Genomic DNA, 13,825 nt, shown 5'->3' with positions numbered 1-13,825 from the left:
ATTCGAGTTCAAGTCTTTACCTTGAATCAAGCTCAAGCTCAAACTTGAGCCTCGTAGATTATTGGCAAGCCAGGCTCGGATAGCTAAATATTCAGTTCGGTTTGACTTGGCTCGAATCCACCCCTACTTGGAATTGTGTTAGAAAGTGTAGGGGAGGTGATTGCAATTATCAAACTTCAAATGAAATTAATAGGTCATCAGTTACAAATTAAATCTGCTCAAGGTATGGGCCCAACTTCTAGCATCCATACTGTTATTTTCCTCGGACCAACATCCTCATTGCTCGGCCCGACTACGCACTGCCCTCTCACTGACTTGAGCGTCAGAGTGTTTACCCAGGGACAACTCCTCGAGCCTCTAACTACTTTTGATTGCAGGTTACATAGTGCGGCACCGTCCTTGTAAGCTCGGCACCGCCCAACCAATAAGGATTATCTGGTTGCTCTTCTCAGTCCATGCACTACCTTGGACTAAGCAGCATCAATAATAATAATAATAATAATAATAATAATAATTAATTTCTATAATTCTCAATTTATTATATGCCAAATAAAAAAAAATTATATGCATAATTCTTTATTTGTATAAAACGCTTGGCTCTCAGTTGAGTTTGAACCAAGCTGGGCTCAAACTTATGAGCTTTTGAATTGAGTTGAATTCGAGTTCAAGTCTTTACCTTGAATCGAGCTCAAGCTCAAACTTGAGCCTCGTAGATTATTGGCAAGCCAGGCTCGGATAGCTAAATATTCAGTTCGATTTGACTTGGCTCGAATCCACCCCTACTTGGAATTGTGTTAGAAAGTGTAGGGGAGGTGATTGCAATTATCAAACTTCAAATGAAATTAATAGGTCATCAGTTACAAATTAAATCTGATTTAATTTCAAAAATCAAACAAAAAACCAAAATCAGATTAATCTCAAACAAAACAAAAGGCATAGTTGCCCTTTACTTGGTGCGGGTGGTTATTACCTTACATATGCTTCAAAGCCCTTAGATCAGAGAACTCATTCAGGTGCACAATTGCCTCTTGCTTAGGAAAGAGGTATCCAATACATGAGTTTGGATCTAGTGAGAACACAGGTGCACTAACCTGGCAACATGATAATGAGTGGACACTCAAATGGGTTTCACATATATTTGTGGGCCTCATGTGTATAAAACACTAGCATGTTCATTCTTGATTGGTTACATAGCCAAGTTTGCTTACTTGTGTTTGCAGCAGATCCTGTGTGCCAATATATGGCTACCTTAGCTTGAGTAAGTCTTGGCTGTTTGAAAAAAAAAAAAATCCTATATATGTAGCAATAATGACCGACCTTTATAATTTAATTTCTTAAATTCAAATAAAAGATTCATCATAAAGATTTTCAATTCATTAAAGTTGGTCATTAGTTACAAACTAAACCTGTTTAATCTACTAAGTTAAGTTGGAAATAAAAAGACAAAACAATGGATGTGGTTGCGCCCTACTTTGTATAGGGTGGTTATTAGCTAGTGTTATAAAAATAAACAGAACATTGGATTTTTTTTTTTTTTTGAAGAAAATTTCCCCCAACCAATCCTTTGCCTTTTTTCCCATAAGAATATGTCTAAAAGATGGGGTCAAAGCCCCAAAAATACTCCACCAGAGTTTGTTTGGTCCAAGAGGAGAAACCAGTAAGGTAGTTACCCACTTCACCATAACGTGTCTAGCTCTCCGTTTCTGGTTTTGTATTCTCCCTCAAAGTTCTCTCCTTCCTTCGTTTCTTTTTATCTCTCAAAAGAAAAAGCCCACTCCTGTGCATCCCAAACTGAGGATCTCCTTTTCTCTTTAGTCCCATATAGCTCTTTCTTCCCATTGTTCCTTTCTCTCTTCATCTCATCATTTCACGGGCTAATCACTTATTGGGGACAAAATGGTATGCCCCTCTCTCTCTCTCTCTCTGAATTGCTTTATTGTTTGTGAGACTAGATGCAAGAAGAAGATAGTTTTAATAGCCCAAAGAAATCTGTGGACAATGTGCCTGTTGTATGATAGGGAGGAACCTTGACCTTGAAAAGTCTTCTTCTTAGAAATTTCCATATTTTAAATATTCTAATAGAATTAGAATTATTGCTCGTTAATTTTCATTCTTGAAGGCCCTTCATGGATGTCTTCTGGACTCCATCGCATGGAGAGAGTCCAGACTCTAGAGCTAGATATTACCATCTTGGATGGGATGCCAAGAAAAAGTTAATGGCATGCAGTGAGCGACTGCATCATCATCATCATCTTCTTCTTCTTCTTCTTCTTTATAATCAATATTATTGTTTTCACTACTTTTGAATTTGTGATTGTTGTGCGAAGGCAAATTCGGCATCTGGAATGGCAGTGAACGATGACTGTAAGCTGAAGTTCTTGGAGCTGAAAGCAAAGAGGAACTACCGTTTCATTGTGTTCAAGATTGATGAGAAGATTCAGCAGGTGATGGTGGAGAGGCTTGGGAATCCTGAAGAGAGCTATGAGGATTTCACTGCTTGCTTGCCAGCCAACGAGTGTCGCTATGCTGTCTTTGATTTTGATTTCACTACTGATGAGAACTGCCAGAAAAGCAAGATTTTCTTCATTGCATGGTAATGCTACTCATGAAACCACCCACACAACATTAAAGAAATTGTTACAGCCACATGATCACTAGGACTTAATTGTTACAGTTCACTTTTCTCTAATAACTATGTCAAGATGATTGGGATGGAGCCTAGATGTCCTGCCCTTGCACATCAAGGAACCACTAAGAGATCCTTCAACAACTTTGAAGAATGGTTTATGGGTTGGGGAGTTTGGAATGGGGATGCCAATGGGTTGGGTTGAACAGTAAACCCAGTTTGACCCCACACTGTAGGGTCGGGTTAGGGTTTTGACACCTCAACCCAAGTTGGGTTCGAGTTTCACTATCCCAATCCATTGGGTCATGACACCCTTACGTACACAGGGGTATTCTTGTCATTTGGTATGACTTATAACCCCATAACCTTAAAATTTTAGGGTTTGTTTTTTCATATTTGTTTTGTTTTTCTTCTTAATTTCACTTTGGGGAAGTGACTCTTTGTAATCCATAAACCAAATTCCAACTTTTCTTTTTTCTTTTTTTTTTTTTTCTTCTTTGACTTGCTTTTAATTTTCTTTTCCAACTTAAATTAATGACTCTTGGGTTTTGAAAATGAAGTGTTAAAAATGCATGCAAGTCAGTATTGAATTGAACCCTATAGATTTGGGATGGGTTTGGAAACTACATGTTATCAAGCACTGGAGGGCTAGGTTAGGGTGAAGGTTAACACCCATAATTAGGAAGAGAAGAAGAAGAAGAAGACTTAATTACCAATCTATGAATTTGCTATTCTTCAAATTTCCAAGTGGTTACTTCTGTTGTGCATAATAACTAGTGGTTGCTTCAGACCTTCCAAGAAGCAATTAATATTGTATAGGGAAGATTAGCTAGCTCAATATCTGAGAGGCTGTGTGATCCTACATTGCAAATTAAGTTCAATATTCAGCAGCTTTTGACACCAAGCAAATGGGTTTCAGCACTGGCTTCCTTCATGAAGACCAAGCTGCAAATGGGTTTCACATATTACATATATTAGTATTAACTTCCCTCCTTGTAGGTCTCCTGACACGTCCAAGGTGAGGAGTAAGATGCTATATGCAAGCTCCAAGGACAGATTCAAGAGAGAGCTTGATGGAATTCAAGTGGAATTACAGGCAACAGATCCGAGTGAGATGAGCATGGACATCATAAAAGGGCGAGCCATCTGAATATTATTATCGTCCTCTTCCTCAGCTTTCATAAGATTAGCTGTTTACCTTCTTTAATTTTGCGGGTGGGAGAGTTTTCCATTAATCGATGATGATGACCTTTGGGCGGGCTTAGACTCTAAACCGTTCAAGGATTTTTTTTTTTTTTTATACTATGCATTTGTTTTTGTCATGTTGACTCTTCTTGATTAATATTGCAATTAGGGTTGGCGTTGTACGATAGATATGGTAATTATAAGACCATTTCAATTCATTTTATTTATTTTTCCTTCTCTTTATGTTTTATTTGAAGATGCCTACATGTATAACTTCCCATCAAAAAGACAAGATGGCGAGTGTTGCTACTTTCAATTTATCTTCAATGAACTAAGGCATAAGCCATGTCCAAAATATATAACTTGAATATGCTGTGGTTTAGTGCAATATATGTATTGGTTGTTTTCGGCAGGAGTGCAAGTCGATCGGGCCGGGTTGGGTTTAAGCTCAACTTAGGCCGAACCCTAAGAATTGGGTTATGGCTCAGGCATGGATCGAACCTGATCTATTCAACAAGAACCCATCCTGCACTGAAATTTGATGCACTCGGGTTGGCTTGGATTGGTGATGGGATTCTCTACAAGCAATACCGTGAAAGTATAGGAATCCCACTGCACATTGAGAACATCTCCCAATGAACTTAACATAAATATATAGGAGATATTCCTAATGTGCAGTCGGATGCTATGTGAGTTGAATTTTTGCTTGCATGAGATACGAATTCCTTGGGTTGGTCTATCAACCCATGCTAAAATTTGACATGAATGTATGTATATATGCATATATGCAAATATATATATGCATAAATGTCATGCTAATATGCATGCAATAATGTGTTGATATATATATATATATAGATATGTAGGTATACATGTATATAGTTGGGCTAGACTTGGGCTACCTAAAGGCTCGGCTCAGGCCCATCCCAAAAATATGAAAAAACCACAAACTTTTGTGCCCAAGCCTAACCCGAGGATTGAAAATCCAATCCCTGCCCATGTAGAATTCAGGCTAGGTGGGTCCAGGCTTAGTTTGAGCACGTCCAAGTTGCACCCCTAATTTTGGTTAATAAGACAAAAGATGTCAACAGATTGAAAAATGAATTAAGCAATGGAGCTTGTCTATTCTATATTATATAGAGGAAAGAGGGAGGCCAAGAGTCTTCTCACCTCAATGCACACATGGACCTCCCTCTCTTCTCATTTCTCAGACATATCGTTATTTATTTCTAAGTTAAATTATTAAGTATAAGAAGTCACGGTAAAAGCACTTTTAGGTCTTAATTTTCTCTAATAAATCCATCATTACTCTCTTTAATAAGATCATTGCTAACATACCAAACATGGACCTTGGCTTGACCAAAACTGATGTCAAAATCCAAATTTGCCAATCTAAACCTAAGCACATTTATATTCAACCCCATGCATTTACTTACTTTTATACTCAACATATTATTGAGGTTGCAAAGTTAAATCTGATAGCAAACGTCATTACCTAATTAACGTTGGCCCCTGTTATTTGTGGTCCTAGGAGGGATGGATTGGATTGATGAAATCTGAGTTTTACAATTGCCAAATCTAGATTTTACCTTCATCAGACTTAGAATTGTCAATTGGGTTGGGTAGCGGTTGCAATGACCCAACCCTGTAGAGTTAGGGTTGGGTCAGCCTTAATCCGGTCTTAGGTTGGATTTGAGTTGAGGCAAATCGATGTCAAACCTGACCCATTGATATAGTAGTGTTGAAACATTTGTAAATATAGCTCGAGACTCGAATGGGTTCTCATTTTACCCCTAAGGATGATTTTGAAACAGTAAAAATGAACAAATATTTAAGGGTTTGGAATCGGAATGGGAATTAGAATTGGCTGGAATGAATTCTCATTCTGAAGGGAGGGGGAGGGAATGTCTATTCTCTCAAATGGGAGAATGTCATTGTAGCAAAAATGGAAATTGGGTTCTGATTCCACCCAATTATATAGTCGGAATCGAAATGAATCATTCCGATTTCAGACCACTATTCCTATAAACCAAACAGCTCCTAGTAAAATAAACAAATAATTAATAAATTCTGTCATGATTAAAAAAAATAAATAAATAATTAATTATTAAAATTTGATAAAAACAATTAATATGATGATTAAACAATTAATAATTAACTCTGCCGGTGTGAACTTGTTTTGCACTACTGGTCCCAAGCCTGGATAAAAGAGGAGAGTTGCACCAGCTTGGCAGCCGTGATTAAAACTTTTGCCCAACCCTCATGGATATGGATGTAGATGATGATGATGATTAAACAATTAATTTGATGCTACCAAATGACTCCTTAACAAGAGATTAGAGAGAATATATTAAAGATTCCAATCCTAAAGCAAAAATAGGGTATTTCCTTAGAAAACCCTAATTTTTAAGGAACCCTCAATTAATCCCACACCCCTTGGACATCAACTTTTTCTATATATATGATATATAAAGAGCTTGAATAGTGCAATTCGATGAGGCCCTAAAAGAGCAATTCAATCTACACATTTTAGTACAACAGGCCCAATTTTGATTACAAGGGAGTAGTCTGATTTTGATTGGAGGAATCAATTGACTTGTTGAATAGTTCATGCTAAAAGGATTTCTCAAACATCATATTCTGCATTGAACATGTAAACGAACCTTAGACATGTACTATCCAAGGAAAATTTTAAAATAGTTAGATACAACATGGAGTTCTTAGAAAAATAACAAGGCCAAACGCTCTTACAAAAAACAATACCGTTTGGTTTGCAGGAATAAGGGTTTGGAATCGGAATTGGAATAGGCTATTCTCGTTCCAACTGTTTGGTTGGACAGAATCGGAATCTCATTCCCATTTTTGCTGGAATGGCATTCCCCCATTTGAAGGAGTGATCATTCCCTCCCCCTCGCTTGGGAATAAAGTCCCATTCCTGCTTATTTCAATTTCTATTTTCATTCCTGTCTGAACCTGACTATGAGAATAGACCATTTCGATTTCTATTCTGAAGGATTTTAGGGTCCGTTTGGTTTGTAGTCAAAATCGGAATTGAAATCCTCTGTAGTCAGAATTGGAATGGTTCATTCCCATAGTCTGTTTGGTTTAAATAGGAATGTGAATGGGAATTAAAATCAGTAGGAATGAGATTTCATTCCCAAGGGAGGGGCAGGGAATGGCCATTCCATCAAATGGGGGAATGCCATTCCAGTAGGAATGGGAATGGGATTCTGATTCCGCCTAACCAAACAGTTGAAATCGGAATATCTCATTCCCATTCCGATCCCAGAACCCTATTCCCATGAACTAAACGTGGCCTTAATTCCAATTCCGATCCCAACAGCAAACCAAATGGACCCTAAAATCAATTTATTTTCATTGCTAAATTTTGGCTTTCACCATCTACCCCTATCGATTTATTATTCCTCATTTAGCTTTCTTGTAGAAACTAGGTTAATGTGAAGATCAAGTTTCACATCTTTGAGTGGTACCGGAACCAATCACCCAATCTGTTTCTTAACATATGACATAAATGCAAGGTTCATAACTCAAAAACAGAACAATTTCACCGTCAAATGCAATTGCAGCTATGTTACTACCGGAACCAATCATCATTCTTTTTTTCGTCACATAAGTTTCTTGCACTCCTTACTGAAGTGTCTCAGCGCTTTTGCAGCTATTTTCTTTTGTTCCGAACAGATTTAAGACCCAAACCGATTATTGAGTTAAATAATACATAAAAGCAATGTTTTCAAAAATAGACCGGACCGGTCGATCGGACCGGAAAAACTGGAATCAGTCACCTGACAGGTTCCATTTCAGCTCAGAACCGCTTTTTGGCCCAAAACCATTGATTTGGTCAGCAAACCACTGACCTGGGCAGTCGAACTGTCGACCTGTCGACCTGGACAATGGTTTTTTGGCTATTTTTTACTTTTTTGTTACTTTTATTTTTTGTCAGAATGGGCCATCTGTTCGGTTCGAACGGTCAGACCATTCGACCCAGGAACCAGATCCCATAACAGTTCCCTGTCCAATTCGGTTTTAAAAACCTTGCATAAAAGTTTCCTAATTTTTTTTGTAATTTTTATTATATTCTATTTCTAAAAGGGTAAATTTATAGATAATATATAAGATAGTTTTGGTTAAAACACTATTTATTAACATATAAACAAATACTATTTTGCTGTCATTTTTATTAAGGTTATATTAACAAAAATAAAGTTTTTAAGTTGTTATTTATATAGTTAATTATAGATGTCAGTATAGACCCGATTATACTGATTAATAATCAGGGCATTTCTGGGTCTATGATTTTTTTTGATAAGTAATAAATTTCACTGATAGAACCATAATACAACAGACTGACACAAATGCTAACAGGTTACAAATTACATCCCGGTCCTGGACAACCCCACTCAAGCCGATCCTTAGACATTTCCAATCTAGCCAACATGTCGGCCAAGGAGTCAAGTACCGCAAATCCAAATGAATGAGATATTCAGGGGATTCCTAAGTGCCAGTGCATGTCTTACCAGCAGTCTCATCCTCCAAGGAATTTCTTCTCTATTCTTTAGCCAAGAAATAACTGTTTGGCAATCTCCTTCAATGTCCACTTCTTTCCACCCTTTTAGCTTTATCAATTAACACCCCCAACTCCTAACTCCCCTGGATTTTCCAGACAGCACCCATCAAAGTTCAGTTTCAACCTCCCAGTTGATGGAGGAACCCATTCGGCCAGTCTTGGTGCTCTCAAAATATAAGAACTGGCAACCACCGGCCAATTTCTTAACAAATCATTCACCGAAACACCTCTGGATTCATCACAAACTGAAACCCAACGAGTCACCCCAAGCATTAGAAGCTCACAAACCTCCTCGATGACATATATTTTTCTTAAAAAATTCCGGCATTCCTTTCACTCCACAAACCCTATAGAACAGCTCCCCATACACATTGTCTAAAAATCTTTTGCCTCCTAGGATTTTGACCCGATTAATAATTGGTTTGGGACTAGGATTGGTACACCCTCTCCAGAACCAGACCCAACCTATTGACAGTCCTAATTCACCACCTCAATCTAGAACTTAGGGAGGAAGAAATCATAATTTAGAATTTTAGATAGATTAACATATAATAAATAGAATTTGGAAAGAATTGCTTAAAATTTATGTAATATTTGATGACAGAGGAACAAATTCATCTTCAACAACATAAAGCAAATGCCTACTTGAATCATTGAAAGTGCCACAACAGAATTGATTGTGTACAAGCAACCCACCCTAACCATAATTTTTTTTGACACAATCGTTAAAACATTTTTGTTCAATGGAGGGAAGCATTGTATACTTAGAAATCAACTTTATTTGGCTTTGCAGCTCTCCAGTCAACTTCATTTGGCTTCTGAACATTTTTGTTCAACGAGTGAGCTCAAAAAACCAAAAGAAGTTCAGAAGGCCACTCCATATTTGGCTTTTTAGCTTCCAGATGACCTGCCGAAGGAGGCCCTTTTGAACTTCTGTATCTTCAGGAAATTATATCGAGTGTCCCAGGCATGGACTCAAATCAATTGTAATACAAATACTTGAGCTTCCTCGATACATACCAAGTGTTCAAAGCTCATCACGGCTCTGAGGTTGTTCCCTGTTCATTAAATCTAACTTATATTGCAGCTCCTGTCACATTCATAATTTGTTTTCTTGTTAGGAATTTACTTTGTGAGGAATAATAAGAAAATCTCCTAAGGCCCAATAGCAAATATAAAATACTAATAGTACCTTTAGCTTTTCTTCCAAGCATACAGCAGGGGTGGACAAAATTGCTATATATCTGCCATGAACAAAAAAAACAAAAAGTAAGAATAGAGCTGAGTCATTTCACACACACATTTCTTTTTATTTGGGAGGGGGTGAGTGTATTCTTACTCGCAACGGCTGGGTTCATCTACATCAGCTAGCTCATTATTCAATCCACACCTAAGCTTGACCTGTAAAAAACATCCGCGACAAGAATTGCATCAAAGGGCATCATATGAGTTAAATCTTTACATCTCCAAAACTGGCAATCAACTTTATTATCTAGGCAACTTAATTGATTGAAAATTGTTCAAATTGTCCACAGTTCTAATACCACACCAGTCTTCAAAATAGTGTGCTCTCCCAGACATAGTGGAAAAGAAAAGAAAAGGAAATGATCCACATTGTCAATCCACCATGTCACTTGGTTTACCTGACTGGTGTGATTTGCATTATGACAACCCAATAAGGTCCAGCAATTATATGGCCATGAGCTCCCAAGGAGAATTATAAAAAAGGCCATTACCCAATATTGGTCCCAGCTATCTGGGTACTTGGAAGCTTTGAAGTTTTTTCTATATCATAGGATTACCTTTAAGCTTCTGTCAGGTCCGTTCCAGCATCTATCACCATTTGAAAATACCATGACTCTGTATGAATCCTCAAAATTTTCCCAACGCCTAATTACAGAACATAGAGAAAATATTAGTTACACTATCCAACCAATAAAGAACTAGCGTTCATATGAATTAAATGAAGCAGCGACATGTCCTAAAATTCAAGATTTGTTATTTAAGTGCAAACTATGACAAAGTTTGTTTATCATGTGGTAAAATAACAACCTTTTCCAGCCTAATATGATATTTGACAACCTAATTAAGTTATTTGCAGATTTGAATTCTATTAATCTCTACAGCCTCCATTCATTTCCTTATTTAATTTTCCCATGCAAAGAATAAGATCTTCATTTACCATCTCAACATCTCTGATGCATGATGTTAATATCTAAGGCATCTTGACATATTACATAGTTGTCAAACTGATGCCTAGGCAGGCATCTAGGAGGCTAAATGCATGAATGTGCTTGTCTCACCCAAAAGCCAAGCTATTTCTATACAAGGCTTTATAATATATCTATTTTCTGAGTTCATAATATTAAGGTGGTGATACACCATATCATTCCTTTTATTAGTTCATAAGCCAGTCTGCTTTTGTTAGTTTCTTATTTTGTTATGGTTTGACTGATTTATTGTTATGGGCCTGGGAATGGGATCTCATCACGGGTCGGTCCACGGGGAAAACCTCCTGTTTTCCCTTGTTCCTCCCTGCTCTTGATGAACCTATCTTGGCGCTCTAATGGTGATTTGTTCAAGAGATCACCTAACTCTCCTTGCTCTCTTTCCTGACTGAAATTTTCGATGGTTTTATTCAATGTTCTCAGCTCCTTAAATAGGAGATTACAAGAGATAAGAGTCCTACTTCTAGGAAGACTCCTTGCCAATTAGGAAGACTCCCTACTAATCTATCCTACTGAAGTGATAAGATAAGATAAGACTCCCTTAATCTATCATACTGAACTGATAACATAAGATAAGACCCCCTACTAATCCATACTGCTGAACTGATAAGATAAGAACACTGAATAGATAAGGCTCCTACTAATCCCTGCTACTGAAAGCAGATAAGGTAAGAATACTGAATAGATAAGATAGGATGAGAACACTAAATTGCTGCTGCTGAGAACACTAAATTACTACTGCTGCTGCCGGCGCCCACATCATTACTCCCCTCCTGAACTACGAGTTTGTCCTCAAGCTCGAATTCAGGATGAGTGTCTTGAAACACAGTCAAAGGAATCCCGGATAGGTGGAATGATTTTGCCCTCCTAGATCGAGTTCCAATGAAGAGGGTTCATCCTCAGACAGCTGTAGTGAGATACCAAGATTTGACCACGCGTAGCTGCATTCTTTGCCGCGGCCAACTGCAGCGTTAAGGTACTTCTGAGATGTCTTGAACTGTAGAGTACAAAGATTGTGAAGGCCAAGCTGGTGCCACTAAACCGCATCATCTGGATCCTCTTCTATTGCCTGCTTTAGAGTGTACAGAGCTCGCTCTTCCACTTCCGTCAAATCATTATGTCAAGTTCCAAACGTTGCTGCAATTTCATGCTGAGCCTTGTGAACCATGGCAAGTCCTGCCCATGCTATCCGAAGCTCAATTGTTGCAAAGTCCCCTTCTCTGAGTATTGAAGCCATTTCATTCGCAGCTCATGAAAGTTGTTCAGTGGGATCTTGAGACCTTTCTGCATCCTTGATACGATGAAGCCCAACAACATATTGAGTTGACATGCAATTAGGCTCCAGTTTTGTTGCCTTCTCCAGGCACTTTCCAGCACTTCTATGATCACCAGCCAAATAGTATGCATTAGCAAGATTCACCCAGATATGTGCAGCCCTAGGATCTGATCTGACAGCAGCTAACAAACACTCATTTGCAACATTTGCAACCGCAACATGAGGCATACAAGCTCCTTCACCAGCACTTGCCCAAGCACCTGCAACAACTTGAAGATATGCAATCCCAAGATTCTGCAACACCTCGACGACACCAGATTCCTGCTTAATCAGGACATTCTGGGTGTTGCTAACCTACGCTGGGGCAACGACTTGCTGCTCGCCCAACAATTCTGCTACGTCAAGTCGGCGGCCGGTTGTGGTTGCAGCCCCTTCCAGGTTCCTTTCCTTGTTGGAAAAGTACAACTCCATCAAGCGCCTTAATTCTCGGACGTCGTCCTTGATCTCACGCACCTCCGTGCTTTTTTCCACGATCTTGAGCTCCAGATCCTGAACCCTAGTCTTCAACTGCTCAAGGTCACCCATGACGTCTTGCTCTGATACCAAATTGTTATGGGGCCGGGAATAGGATCTCGTCACGGGTCGGTCCACGGGGAAAGCCTCCTGTTTTCCCTTGTTCCTCCCTGCTCTTGATGAACCTATCTTGGCGCTCTAGTGGTGATTTGTCCAAGAGATCACCTAATTCTCCTTGCTCTCTTTCTTGACTGAAAATTTCGATGGTTTTATTCAATATTCTCAGCTCCTTAAATAGGAGATTACAAGAGATAAGAGTCATACTTTTAGGAAGACTCCCTACTAATCTATCCTATTGAACTGATAAGATAAGATAACATAAGACTCCCTTAATCTATCCTACTGAACTGATAACATAAGATAAGACCCCCTACTAATCCATACTACTGGACTGATAAGACAAGAACACTGAATAGATAAGACTCCTACTAATCCCTGCTATTGAAAGCAAATAAGGTAAGAATACTGAATAGATAAGATAGGATGAGAACACTAAATTGCTGCTGCTGCTGCACTAAATTACTGCTGCTGCTGCCGGCGCCCACATCATTTATAAGTTTGAAGACCTTGAAGACTTGGAGAAATTGGAGATGAAGACCAACTGACCACCGGTATGCTCTTCTTGTTGTCACTTTTTTCCTTCTTTTTCCAAGACAGAAATAGAGGCTCAATGCCTTTTACTTCTTTTTCTATTTTTTTCCTCTTTTTCTGAGGTAGGTGTTTTCTTCTAGAAAAGAGAGAGGAGGAAGAGAAAAAGAGAGAAGAGAGAAGAGAAAAGAGAAGAGGAGAAGAGATATGTTTGAGATCCAAAAACCTGGGCTGGTGGCGCCCAGCTTTCTATTTATAATTGTAGAGAACATTGATGTGGGCCCCACAGCTGTGGTCCCACTCTGTCCATAGGGTAGAATTTATCTAGTCACAGCTGTGGTTATTTTGCTGTTCTGTTATTTCTAGTTTCAGTTTTATATTGGTTGTTATTTGTTAGCAGTTATGATGTAGACACCAAGGGCAGATATGTCCTTTCATGTAACTAGCATAGCTTATATATATTAACTTAAAGTGGCGGCGGCAGAATATTGACATTCTGTTCTTCTCCTCAAAATCTGTGTTCTATTGCTCTTCCATCACTCTTTCTTCTACATCTTCACTTTCTCTTCTCATCGAACCTGAAACCTCTTAGTGATCAAGACTGAATAGCAGTCTTGAAAACCTACATGGTATCAGAGCCAAGTTAGGGTTTTTCATGTGTCTAATACCAGCCGACCACATGAGAATCTCCTAGGACTGAAAGTTGAAAAGGAGGAGTTCGCAGACTAATTCTTGGAGATCGCCAGAGGTACTAGCAGCTGTTG

General features: G+C 38.6%; 2 protein-coding genes across 7 annotated transcripts in view; one reads left to right on the top strand and one right to left on the bottom strand.

The window, feature by feature from the left end:
* Positions 1–1,738: 1,738 nt before the first annotated feature.
* On the top strand, positions 1,739–4,168 carry LOC148864177 (actin-depolymerizing factor). The gene is made up of 3 exons (XM_088978599.1): positions 1,739–1,899; positions 2,328–2,593; positions 3,626–4,168. Exons 1-3 carry the CDS (start codon positions 1,897–1,899, stop codon positions 3,774–3,776), a joined length of 420 nt encoding a protein of 139 aa, XP_088834725.1. The 5' UTR covers positions 1,739–1,896; the 3' UTR covers positions 3,777–4,168.
* Positions 4,169–6,114: 1,946 nt separating this feature from the next.
* LOC148864176 (glucosidase 2 subunit beta-like) overlaps positions 6,115–13,825 on the bottom strand; it is a 57,801-nt gene continuing 50,090 nt past the window's right edge. For 4 of the 6 annotated variants that reach the window (XR_016109831.1, XR_016109832.1, XR_016109829.1 and 1 more), the window contains 4 exons: positions 10,199–10,286; positions 9,736–9,797; positions 9,589–9,640; positions 8,958–9,486 (listed from right to left, as the gene is read on the bottom strand). Coding sequence is in view for 2 of the 6 variants with exons in the window: in XM_088977836.1 (XP_088833962.1) it covers positions 9,424–9,486; positions 9,589–9,640; positions 9,736–9,797; positions 10,199–10,286 (265 nt within the window). In the remaining 4 variants the exon portion in view is untranslated. Of the gene's footprint in view, positions 6,452–8,957; positions 9,487–9,588; positions 9,641–9,735; positions 9,798–10,198; positions 10,287–13,825 lie in introns of those variants that run through there. The other 2 variants (XR_016109830.1, XM_088977837.1) reach the window with 1 other exon arrangement.

Source organism: Nelumbo lutea, chromosome 3 (assembly GCF_056320005.1).
Source record: "Nelumbo lutea isolate HS-2025 chromosome 3, American lotus-T2T, whole genome shotgun sequence".
NCBI lineage: Eukaryota > Viridiplantae > Streptophyta > Magnoliopsida > Proteales > Nelumbonaceae > Nelumbo > Nelumbo lutea.
Note: the sequence above shows the minus strand (reverse complement) of the source record. Positions and strands in the feature narration are given on the sequence as shown.

What these genes read in the sequence shown, in the direction of transcription:
- LOC148864177 (XM_088978599.1), top strand. An exon ending in AAGATTTTCTTCATTGCATG is followed by an intron (nt 2,594 to 3,625) that starts GTAATGCTACTC and finishes CCCTCCTTGTAG; the next exon opens with GTCTCCTGACACGTCCAAGG.